The sequence below is a fragment of the Suncus etruscus genome, chromosome 9 (assembly GCF_024139225.1).
Source record: "Suncus etruscus isolate mSunEtr1 chromosome 9, mSunEtr1.pri.cur, whole genome shotgun sequence".
NCBI lineage: Eukaryota > Metazoa > Chordata > Mammalia > Eulipotyphla > Soricidae > Suncus > Suncus etruscus.
Genome location: NC_064856.1, coordinates 38,630,026 through 38,644,278, shown reverse-complemented (window position 1 = coordinate 38,644,278; position 14,253 = coordinate 38,630,026). Strand labels below are relative to the sequence as shown.

The window sequence follows — 14,253 nt, the reverse complement described above, 5'->3', positions numbered from 1 at the left end:
AAGGGTTTTAAATTCTTTCACTTTTCCATAAATCATTTTGTTTAGCTACATATAATTCTAAACTAGAACCACTTTAGAAATCAGAGTAAATCTACGTCAATTATAAAAGTGGAAAGTAGGCCATGTTCATACCAGGGTAGCCCATAGACTCACTCTTTTCTCACAAGAGATAAAAATCAGCCATGAAAAATCAGGGGTATAGCAGCCATGCACTGTCCCAGTCCTCCCCAATCTCCAACCGCCCCCCACCAACGCATGTTCTCCTACTTCCAGGAGACCGGAAACTGAGAACATGCCCCACAAAAGCTGCAGTATCCATAATAGTGCTTTGAATTCTTGGACGTTATCTGTTTGATGCTGTCATCCCCATAAGAACACATCAATTTAGACACCAATGCATAGCTGAGGTCACTTAATGTTTGGGAAAAAAATGAAATAACAATAGTCTAGGAACAAGAGCTTACAAAACCTTTTGCCAATGGCTTAATGACCTTATTGGAGATAAAAGTTTTTACAATTTTGCTTATCACCATACTTCTTTTTTAAAATTTTTCTTCTCTTTGTTTTTTTAATAACTTTGCTCTCATTTATCTGGAAATAAATGTTTACAGTCAACTATATCAACTATGTGATGGGTGTTTTTTAAATAAAGTAAATTTTAAAAAGTGTACAGTAATTTGATTTAGGACCATGACTCTTTAGTAAAACAAGTATTAGTATACAAAAAATAGCATTTATAAAAAGTTGGGAGGAAAGCTGATGTTAATTTTTTTATTTTATAAAAGCATCTGTGCAATTAACTTACATTAAAGTCAAGAAGGGCATCCATTTGATTTTGAATAATTGGTACAGTTTTTAAGAGCTTTTCTGTGTTCATAGTTCTCATAACTCCATCAGCCCTGTTTTTAAGAAAAAGAAAGAAATGCTTGTTATTAAATCTACAATTCTAATTCTTATCTGGTTCTCTATTTAAATAGACAAGTTGATATGAAATACCACAATAGTTGTTTTTTGTTTTGAAATGAGAACGAGCAAATGCCCAGAGGTTACTCATAGTTCTGTACTTGGGAATTACTCCTGGCAGATTGGGGACTATATGGGATGCCAAGGATTGAACTCGGGCTAGCTACATGCAAGGCAAGTGCCCTACTCACTATGCTATCACCACAATACTGAAATATCACATATTTTAAATCACTATTGAACTAGAAAGCTAACAAAAAATAATATGAAAATAAAAACAGGAAATATTGTATGTACATAGACATGACCGCTCACCAATGAAAACAACAAAAACATAGCTATAAACAAAAAAAGGGCAGTTTTATATGGCTTTTAAAAAACGTAAGGTTTAAATATATTTTCACAAGAAGAAATCACTTGATCCTCACACTACTTATGTAAAAAACAAAAAATAAAAAACAACAAAAAAACCCCAGCAGTCTTACAGCTTAAAAAAAGGTATGTGTGTGTGTGGGGGGGGGGGGGGTCAAAGAGATAGTACCGGGCTGGAGAGATAGCATAACTGTAGGACATTTGCCTTGCACTCAGCCAACCTAGGGTGTAAAGTGGTACGATTTCTGGCATCCTTATGATACTCAAGCCTGCTAGGAGTGACTGCAGAGCGTAAAGTCAGGAGTAACCCCTGACCGCCAATGGGTGTGACCCCACCCCCCTAAAAGAGATAGTACAGGAGAAAGGTGTTACTTTGCAAGCACACAGACTGACACAAGTTTGATCTCCTAAACAACCTAGTCACCCAAGCACTAGCAGGAGTGATTCTCCATGTATAGAGCCAGGAAAAAGCCCAACCACCATTTGGGTGCATCCTGAAAACCCAAACATAAACAAGACAACTTGCCTCAACTCACTGAATATAGGGTGGAAACAGCAAATAAATATGAATCTTATTGAACATTGCATAAGACTAATGACTCAAATACCAAAGGAATGGAATAAAGAAAATTATCACTGAAATGGTTTTATTATAAAATAAAGAATGCTTTCCCCCAAATCACTTCAAACATAAATTTTAAAAAATGTAGTAAAGAATATTTTAAAAATAAAATATGTAATAAAAATATAATAAAAAATATGTAATAAAGTAATTCCAAAAAAAGATTTTTAAGTATCAAATTTGATATTTCTAAAAATAAAAAAATATATAAGTGTAAAATAAAATACTAATTTACAAAACTGGCAAATTACTGATAAGAGATTTGGTCTAAGGTACTCCACACTAATGGCAAGTAAGATTCCATACAGGAGTGAGATGTATGTTTTCCCCAATTTCTTACAAAAAACCCTGTGATCTTGACCCCATTTTACAGAAGAAAAATTTTTTGGCTCACGGAAGCGAGAGAATTGATTTGTTATATATATGAGTCATTATATAAAGGCATGTTATAAGTATATTAAAACTCTAAAATAGTGCTTTTATATCCTTTGGCAGAAGGATAAGGCATTTCCAAAAAGTGTGTAGGCTTTTCCTAATTTATAAATCATCAACACCTTTAAATAGCTGCTCTTTACTGAGCTGTCCAATTTAACTGCAATTCCAGATGCCAGAAAAAGTATACTTTTAAAAAAAAAAAAAAAGCAAAAACGGTGTTTTGCACACAAAACAGAATTTAAAGAAAATACTGATTTAGCTTGGGATCTTCTGACTAATTTTAGTCTAATAGTCACACCAAATAAAATGTGTAGTCATGGATGCCTTTTTCCTCCCAATCACTAAACTAATTAGATATTGGAGTTGGGGGTGAGGAAATCAGTCCTATTTGCAACCTTCTTCCTATTTGTCAGCATTTAATACTAAGAATGCAGAAACATAGCTGAGCAATATTATCTCATACATGCCTATATATTTACAGCTGAGTACTGATAATGGAAACCATATAGTTGAGTAATCTGTAAGACAACAAATTCATCACCAAACTCAAATGGGTTACCATGCAATGTTAGCAATACTCTTAACATTCAAATGATAATTCTCCCCAATTACTTGCATCTATCTCTCATTCATACCCAACATATAAACTCTCAGCTCATGATTACTAAGTTATTCCAGTCATAAACAGAAAATGACAGATTTTTCAGATCATCTTATCATCAAATCTATGTATTTGAACTGCTTCCACTACAAGGACAAACGTCACCAAAATATATACAACTAGCACAGGTACTCTGGGTTCCACTCTGTCACAGCCTTTGATGAGAAGCACAACAGAATTATCTGCAATAAAGAACTTCTTTAAACCTGTACTACTAAAGATGGCAGCTTCTAATCACATATAATATTGATCATATAACAGGTGACTGATGCGAATTAGGAAATAACTTTAAATTTTATTTCATTTTAATCAATTTAAGTTACTACACTTGGCAAGCCACTACTATATTGCAGTTTAGTTTGTTAATGTTTTCTTTTATAATAGATCATCTCATGGACTTATCTGCAAGCAAAGGATCTTTAGGATCCCCATTCTTTAAATTTTAATTCTCCTCAGTAATCACATATTCCTAATTAGGGGGGCTGAATCAAAAAGAAGTTGTCACTTCTTTGCTTTTGGGCTGAATCAAAAAGAAGTTGTCACTTCTTTGCTTTTCATTTATTATTAATTCATTCCAATCAATGAGCCCCACTCCTACCACTTTCAGTTTAAGATTTTCCAGTTTGTCATCCAGAAATTCTATGTCATATCTCAAATGGACACATCATATCTAATATAACTAAATTCTCAGCATCATTCAAATTTTTTGGGTTTTTTTTTTTTGGACCACACCCGTTTGATGCTCAGGGGTTACTCCTGGCTAAGAGCTCAGAAATTGCCCCTGGCTTGGGGGACCATATGGGACGCCAGGGGGATCAAACTGTAGTCCTTCCTTGGCTAGCGCTTGCAAGGCAGACAGACACCTTACCTCTAGCGCCACCTCTCCAGCCCCCAAATATTTTTATTTCTGAATATTTATCTTCCCATTATCACTTTTTCTTTCTATCATACTTATGTTTTTGTTTCTTGGTGATTCCTCGTTCTCTATCCACTCTAAATGTATTGTGTCGCTGACTGTATTTCTGGGTCCTCTCTCATATTCTATACTTATTCCTCAAGTGATCTGTTATTCTGAAGGAAGAATTTATTAAAATGACTTTTTACAGAACTATGTTCCCAGTATCTCAAAGTTCCAAAGTAGTATATTCATTTTCCTACTTGTATCTCAATTTTTACAAGTTACCAGTATTCAAATGTAAACCTATAATAAATATTACTCTGGAGTAGAAAAGTCGACCTTTTACTGAAAGGCAGGAACCATAAAAATAAAAACAAGAATTCTGATCATTTAAAATTTTGAAACAAAAAAAGAAACAAACAAAAATAAATAAATAAAATTTTGAAACTTTAAACATTTTAATGACAACTTAGAAGTAAAAATAAGTGTAGAACATAAGTTTTCCTAATGCAAAAAGATTTTTACAGTAAGTATATAAAGTATCTCATTTAACCTTCGCAATAACCTTAAATGCTAGGTAAGTTCTACTAACATTACTATTTTCCATTTTTTATTTTTTATTTTATTGAAACCATTGTGATCTACAGAGTCCTTCATAGTTGAATTTCAGATATTCAGTGAGGCAAGGTCATTCCCACCATTGAAGTGCATCCTACACCTCTGCCCACTGGCCTGCCAGTATAGCAAGCCCACTTTGCATTTTCTATATGAAATAACTCTAAAATATGTTTACTCAAGGTTTTCATCCTCAGTTTCATTCTTTTAACCCACATCCTAAGTGCTGTACAAATAATATCACACAGTATGCCACCGTTTTTTAAAAAGCCATTTGATAGAGTACAGTTGGAAGAGCGCTTGCCTTGCACGACCCAGATTATATAGCTCCAAAACCCTCCTACAAGTAATCTTATAGTCTAATGCCAGGAGTAAGTCCTGAGTTTACAGGAGTAAAGCCCTGTATGCCTCCCAGCCCCCAAAGATGGCTTAAGTATAATGAAATATCTTTATTCATAGAAAATAAAAAAATTTTGGATATAAACTATGAAAAGATCTGAGCTATTGTAGCCTACTCTAAAATGGCTTCAAAATAAAAGTAATCATACAGAGAAATTAAGGAAATTTCATGTTAAAAAACTTAAATATGAATTAAAAATTATAGTAATTTTATTCATATTTAAGTATTAGTATTCTTCCATCATTTCTTTTCATTTTTTATTTCATTTTTTATTCATATTTAAGTATTAGTATTCTTCCATCATTTCTGAAAGTGAAAGGATCTGAAAATAGTTACTTTTGGTTTTTTCTTTTTTTATCTTTATTTAAATATCGTGATTACAAACATGACTATAGTTGTGTTTTAGTCACAAAAAGAAACACCCCCCCCCTTCACCAGTGCAACATTTCCACCATCAATGCACCCCATATACCTCCACCTAAACCCCCTGCCTGTATTCGAGACAGGCATTCTCTTCTCTCACATTGAGAATGCTACAATGAGTACCTGATAGTTCAGGAGTGAACTATCTTTCATACAGCTGTTCTCAGGCCAACCCTCATTGGACTTGGTTCCCAGAGCACTGTAGGTACAGCCCTGAGCACTGCTAACGATGACCTTGAGACCCAGAGCGGGCTGGTTGTGTAAATTGCACTGCAGGGCCTGAGCAGAAGCTTATCAGGAAAGACAAACCATGACCCCACAAAAAAAAGGGGGAGGGGGTGTGTAACTCAGAAACCAGAGAGAGCGCTCAAAGGATGAGTACAGATTTTGCAGGCAGAGGTCCAGTTTATCCCCAGCTTCACTGAGAGCAACTCCAGAACACAGAGCTGGGAGCAAACGGGCCCCAAATATCTCCAGGTACCACCACTACCATAAAATAATAAAACATATATAAACTGATCTCTTTTTTTTTTTTTTATCTTTTGTTATGGGGGAGGGTCACACCTGGCAGTGCTCAGGAGTTACTCCTGGCTCTGTGCTCAGAAGCTGTTCCTGGCAGGGTTGGGGAACATATGGGATGCCAGGATTCAAACTGGGATCCGTCCTGTGTTGACCTCATGCAAGGCAAATGCCTTACGGCTATGCTATTGCTCCGGCCTCTTTCTCTTATTTTGTTTGTTTGTTTGTTTGTTTGTTTGTTTGTTTGTTTTTGGGTCACACCAGGCATCTCTCAGGGGTTACTCCTGGCTTTATGCTCAGAAGTCGCTCCTGGCAGGCTAGAGGGAACATACGGGATACCAGGATTCAAAACGGGGTCGGTCCTGTATTGACTGCTAGCAAGGCAAACGTCTTACTGCTTTGCTATGGTTCTGGCCCCATCTCTTTCTCTTTATATCCCCTCAGGAGAAGCCCATGTTCTCTCTTAAGATGTGTCTGTCCGTCTCACTCTTCTCAAATCTAGGTTTCTTTCAAGTAATTTTGCTTTATTAAATCAATTAGCCAATAGAAACACCTCACCAAAAATATCTATTCAGTTATATTATCATTCAGATTTCAAGTAACTAATCAAAGCTTCATGGACGTACTCACTATGTACCTTAAATATTACTGTAAAAGACTCGTAATTAACTTTGTTCACATAAAATTAAGGAAAAAAAGCTTCATGGACAGACAACAGCTTCGGGAATTCATAGTCTTGAAACAAGTTAGTTTAGCATTGGTTTAATACTTGAAACCATTAAATACTGCATTCACTAGTTGTGCATATTATCCTCATCTAGATTAAGAATGGTTAAAACATATAGCAACCAATCATAAAAAAATGGACTTTATTGATTTATTTTCTGATCATTGTAGTTGTTATTCCTTTAAGTTTTATTAGAATAAATAATATTTAAAAAATAAAACCTGTATGCCAAGCTGTGTCAGCTATAGAAATACTGATTCTACCATTCATGTACTATCATACATAAACTAGTTTGGGTTATAGCAAAAAGTAAATTTATCTTCTGCATCGAAGTTTAAAAAATGCCTTATATGCATAATACTACTGAAATAAATACATATCTCCTATGTTTATGAATTAGAAACAAAGTTAAAATAAGCAGAAAGACATGGTATATTTGTGGATAAAAAATAATGTTAAGTGGCTAGAGAGATAGTACAGTGGTAGGGTGATTGCCGTGCTTGCACGCAGCCGATCCAGGACCAAGGATGGTTCGAATCCTGGCATTCCATATGGTTCCCTGAGCCTGCCAGGAGCGACTTCTGAGTGCAGAGCCAGGAGTAAACAAACCCCTGCGCATTGCCGGGTGTGACCCAAACACCACCACCCCCAAAAGAAAGATTGTTAAGATGCACTACTCCCCAAATTCAGTCTGTCTTTTCTGCAAATATTGTTAGCTTGACCTAAAATTAAAATTAAAGGACAGAAAATGACAACAATTTTCATAAACAAGATTAACATCTCTCAAAAAATATTACAAATCAACAATTATCAAGAACGCAAAATGAGCAAAAGAAGCAGAAGCCTTACAAGAGATAAGGCATTGCATGTGACAGTAGCAGCATCCAAAACTGTCACTACGTATGATCCCCTACCAATGATGGCTAACCTTTTTGAGCCTGAGTGCCCAAACTGCTGCACAAAAACAAAGAATTTCCCCAAAGTGCCAGCACGTCCTCCCAATGGCCAGTCTGGCCCTGTTGTCAGGTGACTTGCAAAGCAGACACCGGCACACTCACCTCCCACCACCGAATATCTTAATTGTGGACCTTCTTGAGTGCCAGCTGCAAAGCCTTCACATGCCACAGGTTCGACATGGCTGCGTTAAGTACTGCCAAGGGTCATTCCTCAGCACAAAACCAAAAGTAGCCCACAAGCACCCAAATCAAAGACTGGCATGGAAATAGACATATATAAACTGCATTAAAACTGAAAATCAAAAAAGGCTTTGCATGTATGATCAAGTCATTTCTAACAGTATCAAGACCAATCAGAAATCTTTTGTGATATCCATCTATAAATGTGAATTAGTTCTCATATTTTACTCTAGACTTAGATGTGAGGGCGATTTGGCTGCAACATCTGTCACCCCATTGATCGCCAGGGTTGATTCTGCTGATCTGGCTGGCTAGGCGGGTGTCCCCTTCCTCCCTCACCGCTCCATGTGTGTTCCTCCGGAAGCTGCGCGCTCTTTCAAAGAGAACGGCCTTCCCCGACAGAGACGGACCGTTCTTCGGTCGAGGGTATACGAGTAGCTGTGCTCCCCTACTAGAACCTCCAAACAAGCTCTCAAGAAATTCAAAACAGATTTAATAAAAACAAAGAAGTAAATCATCATGAAATTAAAGCAATGTTTTTATAGACTTAATTTCAAAAAGCAACCAGAAAAAAGAAAATAGTCATCTCTCTCTTCTCTCTTCTCTCTCTGCAGTGGTGCCCAGAATATATATGTGTGTATATATATAACATATATATTATGTATATGGCCTCTAGAGAATCACAGAAAAGAAAAATAACCTAATTTAAAAATTAGCAAAGGATTTGAATAGATATTTGCACAAAGATCAAAGATTCGGGGCCGGGTAGGTGGCGCTGGAGGTAAGGTGTCTGCCTTGCAAGCGCTAGCCAAGGAAGGACCTCGGTTCGATCGAAGGACCTCGGTTCGATCCCCCGGCGTCCCATATGGTCCACCCAAGCCAGGGGCGATTTCTGAGCACATAGCCAGGAGTAACCCCTGAGCGTCAAACGGGTGTGGCCCAAAAACCAAAAAAAAAAAAAAAAAAAAAGATCAAAGATTCACAAAGTCAATAAAAATAGCCATAAAAATTACACTCAACATCATTAATCATCAAGGAAACTGACACCAGAAACAATACACCATTATTTCACACTCATTAAGGCAGCTACAATAAAAAAAAAAAAAAAAGGAAAGGGGAGGAAAAGGTAGGTAAGGGGAGGAAATGGGTAAGGGAGAGAAGGAAAGAAAAATCTGAAGTGGAACCTGTATGTAATGGGTGGTTCATGTAAAATGGATCAACTACTTACTTGGAAAGATCACAGGTATCAAGAGAATTGTCTTTGCATGTGGTTTACTCTGGTTTGATTGCCAACAATGCATGTGGTTCCCATGTAGTTCCCCAAGCACTGCCAGGAGTGATCCTTAAGCACAGAGCCAGGATTGATCCCTGAGCAAAGCTAGGTAAGATCCAACCAATGCCTCTGCTCCCACAGTAAAAAATGATTAAACTTTTAATAACTGGTTTGACAGTTCTTCATGAAGCTAAACGTGATTTTTTTCATACTCATCAACATTTTTTTGCAACATACTGATTAGTGCTTGAAGTTACTCCTCCTGGCTCTGTGCTCAGGGGGACCAGATGAAATACCAAGAAACAAACCAGAGTCAGTTGTGTGCAAAGCACATCCATACCTCTCTTCCCAACTCCCAGAAATTCTATTCTAAGATACACATCCGTGAAGACTGAAACATAACTTTACCACTTTAAAGTGGTAAATTTATGTTTTATAAACTATCTTAATGAAAGTGATATAAAATATGAAGGAACCTTATTTTAAAAATCCTTGACAAAAACTATTTGATAAAATTAGATGGCGAAACAAGGAGACTCCATGAAGCATTTTTCCATGATCATAGTAAAAATATCTATATCAAAAGTTTGATTTAATATTAAATCCTTTCTAAGGCCCCAACAAAAAGGATACAGGGAAGCCAAAAACATCTCCCTGGAGAGGCTACTGTGATGCAACAAGTTGGTATTAAAAATCCAAAGCAAAGATGGGCAGCTATAGTGGGGCAGGGGTCCAAAGACAGTTGGAAATAGTGAACAACACTTTTGAAGCCAAGTCTGTGGAAACTGTTCTGGAACAAAAGGTACAAAGCCAAAATCCTAACTCTCCAACTGTAGAATTCTATTTCTTATAATACTGACAAAGAGATGTACAGGCAAGATATTTAGTGACCTGGGGCTGGAGTGATAGTCTAGGGACACTTGCCTTGCACATGGCCAACCCAGATTCAATCCCTGGCATCCCATACTGTCCCCTGAGTACCACCAAGAATAATTCCTGACTGTACAGCTAGGAGTAACCCCAAAATATCATCAGGTGTGCTCCCACCTCCCAAAAAATATATTCAAAGACCTAAATCAGCAGTGGGCTACTTGCAATGTCAGAGTCACCTGCAACTTTGCTGGGATATAGCAACATTGATCCTTCTTTGAAAAATTAAAAAACACCCTGACAATTATGAAATTAGCTACGCCGACCCCAAGCTAAGAGCTAAGAAATACTGGATATAGTGCCATATGTTTATTATCAACTAAATAAAAGTAGTCCCTCTGTACAAGACAGGAGTCCCACTTGGCAGAGACCATTGCTGCCAGATGGTAGCAAATGCAAATACCCTCATAGCTGGTCATTTGGTATTATAAATGCTATTGAATACTTGTGTGAGGACAAACCAAATCACCTCCCAGTCCTGGGGTACACCAGACACTGTCAGGCAACAGCAAAACAACTACAAACTTCCCACATGTACTAGACTTTGATTCTGCTACAGAACACACTTGATTACCACAAATTTCTAGTGATAGGAACTCAGAACTAGTACTCTCCAGAATTAACTATGAACTCCTAAGGCTATCTAGACTATATAAACTCAGACCCTCTTCCCTAGCCCTCATTTTATACCAAAAAGAAACTAAGAAATTCACCTGCATTGATAAATGAAGACATAGCCCAGTAAGAGTCCCAAGCTTATCAGTTTGCCTTGAAGACTTCAATGCAACAATCTTGGTAAAATAAAGAAATGAATATACATTAAAACAAAAGTGAAAAAAAAATCAGAAATCACTGAATAAAGATACTGTAGCTGAACTAAAAATATAATAGAGAGGCTTAGTGAGTTTGATGACAAATAGAAGAAACTTTTAAAACCTTTTAAAAAGAAAGTACCATGAAGTAAGGTAGAAGAGGATATATACCAAATAATCTCATTTAACTGTGGTATATAGAATAATAGGACAAGAAAATGTAAAGTATCAAAGAGGGGAAAACAGATTACTCCAATCCAAGATTATAGAAATGAGAACATGGAAGGAAAGAAATCAGGAGTAAAAAAAAAAAAAAAAGTAGATAAGAGGAGACAGGAGCTAACAGGGCCAGGGGAGAGGAGCAAAGGAGCCTCCAGCACTTGGGTAGTGCAGAAGCCAAGGTATTTTATTAATCTAATCACAGAGCCAATCACAGTATAAGCATAAGACTCAAACTACAATGATCAAACATAAAACTGTCTTGTAAAGGAGGCAATCGGGTGTGAGAAGGAACCTGGGAGCATTGGTAAAGTTGACACTGGTGGTAGGACTGTCATTGGAACATTGACTGTATGCCTGAAATTATCAATAACCATATATATCATGGGTCGTTAATAATAACAGGGAAATAGAAAACCCTATCATTAACACTACTATAAACATAATTCGTAAAATAAAAAAGAGGTTTGAAAGAAAAGGGGTTAAAATGAAAAAAGTCTAAAAGGTTTGTTTATACAACTAAGATGAGCACCATCTGCATCATAAGGGTTCCAGGAAAAGAAAATAAAAAATTTTTGGGCCGGAGAGGTGGCGCTAGAGGTAAGGTGTCTGCCTTGCAAGCACAAGTCAAGGAAGGACTGCGGTTTGATCCCCTGGCGTCCCATATGGTCCCCCCAAGCCAGGGCGATTTCTGAGTGTTTAGCCAGTAGTAACCCCTGAGCATCAAATGGGTGTGGCCCGAAAAACCAAAACCAAAAAAAAAAAAAAAAAAAGAAAAAGAAAAGAAAAGATTTGATTGAAGAAAAATATTGGGAAACATCTCACACATATTCAGAAATTAATATTGCAAACAAAATAAACTGAAATAGATCAAATATAAAGGATCATTAAAATGCTAAAGACCTGGTCCAGAGCGATAGTACAGCAAGCAGGTAGGCCGCTTGCCAGTAGCAGATCCAGGTTCAATCCTAGGCATCCTATATGACCCACCTGTGCACCACCAGGAGTAATTCCTGAATGCAGAGCCAAGAGTGGCCCTAAAGCATTCCCAGGTGTGGGCCTCACATACCAAAGAAAGAAATAAAATGGAAAAGATTAAATACAGGCAACTTGAAAACATCAAGAAAAAAGTAAAACACAAACAACCATGCACCTCAGTTAATTTATCAAATAAAATTGTAGATGGCAATCCGCATGCTATAATGAGCGTGTTAAATGAAAAAGATATTCAACAAATAATACTCTCCCAGTTAGAGTTAACACTCAAAGCTGAAGGCAAGATATCAAAGTTTTTTTCAGAAAAACAATAATTAAATTCATAATCACTAAACCAGGTCTGCTAGAAGAAGAATTCTTCAACAGAAGGCAAAGAAATCCCATTTGGAATTTAAATACATGAATACATAAAATGTGGAAAAGAGAACAATAGTGTCTCAAAGAGTAAGATTTAATTGTTTTAAATTTAATTTAAAAATAAGCTTAGAATATCTGGTGCAGGAAACTGGAGTGGTAGCACAGTTGTAGGGTGTTTGCCTTGCACACGGCTGACCCAGAATGGATGCAGGTTTGATCCCTAAGCCAGGAGAGATTTCTGAGTTGCAGACTCAGGAGTAATATATATATATGGGGGCCAGAGAGATAGCATGGAGGTAAAGCATTTGCCTTTCATGCAGAAGGACGGTGGTTCGAATCCCGGCATCCATATGGTCCCCTGAGCCTGCCAGGAGCAATTTTTGAGCATAGAGCCAGAAATAACCCCTGAGCGCTGCCGGGTATGACCCCAAAACCAAAATATATATATTTCTTCTTTTCGTATATATATATGACACCTTTTGACATATATTTTGTCATATATATGACAAAGTTGCTTGCCTCACATAGATCTAACCACAGGTTTATTACATAGCATTGCATATGGTTCCTCAAGCACCTCAAGAGAAATCTCTGAACAGAGAAGGCATAAACCCTGAACATAGTAATTTTGGCCCAAATATACTGTCTACTCCCAAATGAAGGAATGCCTCTTCAATAAATAGTGATAGGGAAAACTGCTAAGCCACATACACAAGACAAACTACTATCTCATACCATACACAATATTTAATTCAAAATGACTGAAGGAACTGAAGACTTAGATGTCAGACCCAAGTCCATAAAATGAATTGAAGAAAACAGGAAAACATTTAATGAATCCGTCATCAGTGCTATCTATCTTCAGTGATTCAATATCACTGGCATGAAAAACAGAAATAAAGGTGAAGTTTCTACACTGCAAAAGAAACTATCACTAAAATAACACCCTATTAAATGGCTCATATCTGGACTATATAAGGCACTTACAAATCTCAACAATACCCCATTAATAAAGACAAATAAGGTAGATTAGGTGTATTTCAAAAGAAATTCTCATAATCACAAGTTATGGGGTACGTGCAAATCAAAATAATTATCACTTCACTCTCAGTGGTAATGCAAACTGTTTTAGTTTCTATGAAAAACAGCATAAAACAGCATAAAAATTTTTTCCACTAAAAGTTAGAAATTGAATTATGTTATAATCCAGCAATTTCACTACTAGATCTGAAGAATTGATTTAAATATAGGCAAATTTATGTTCAACAATTTACAATAGCCAAAATCTGGAAAAGCAAAGTTGATTAAAAAGTTTATACCTATAAAATGGGAACAACTTGATCTAAGAGCAAGTTGTCCTTCCTCACCAACCAACGATAAGGCGAAATCAGAAGACATGTCACCCTTTAATCTATGCAAAAGCCAAGATCACTATCTACAGATGACTGGTTTTTACAACCAGGACTGGACAGTAGCATCCCCGGACCACCACCAACAACAAAAAGCTCTAGCCTAGGTTTTGGTCTACGATCTGTCCAACAAACAAGATCTCCAATTCCAGAGGTCTGACTGAGATAATTGCAACTGAACGGGTCTTCCGGAAACATAACGAAAGACTCTATCCCAGGCTCCATCCTAGGAGCAGCACAATAACCAAGACCACCAACTACAGAAGATGGATTAAAACGACACTGAAGAAACAGAACTGCTAGATCCACAAAGAAAGACTTCATCATAAGCTCCTTTCCTTGAGCTGTACAGACATCAAGATCTCTAGATACAGAGGTCTGATTTTACCATCCATGACGAAGCAGAAGTCTTCCATACACCACAAAAGCACCAAGGGGGAGAGTAAATGATCATGCAAGGAGTCTATAGTTAATCCCATGACAATA

At 36.9% G+C, this 14,253-nt stretch overlaps 1 protein-coding gene across 9 annotated transcripts in view; it reads right to left on the bottom strand.

Moving 5' to 3' along the window:
* Nucleotides 1-14,253, bottom strand: part of PICALM (phosphatidylinositol binding clathrin assembly protein) — a 114,878-nt gene that overhangs the window by 60,751 nt on the left and 39,874 nt on the right. For all 9 annotated transcript variants that reach the window (XM_049780037.1, XM_049780041.1, XM_049780039.1 and 6 more), the window contains exon 5: nt 806-899. In XM_049780037.1, the coding sequence (XP_049635994.1) occupies nt 806-899 (94 nt within the window). The remainder of the gene's footprint in view (nt 1-805; nt 900-14,253) is intronic.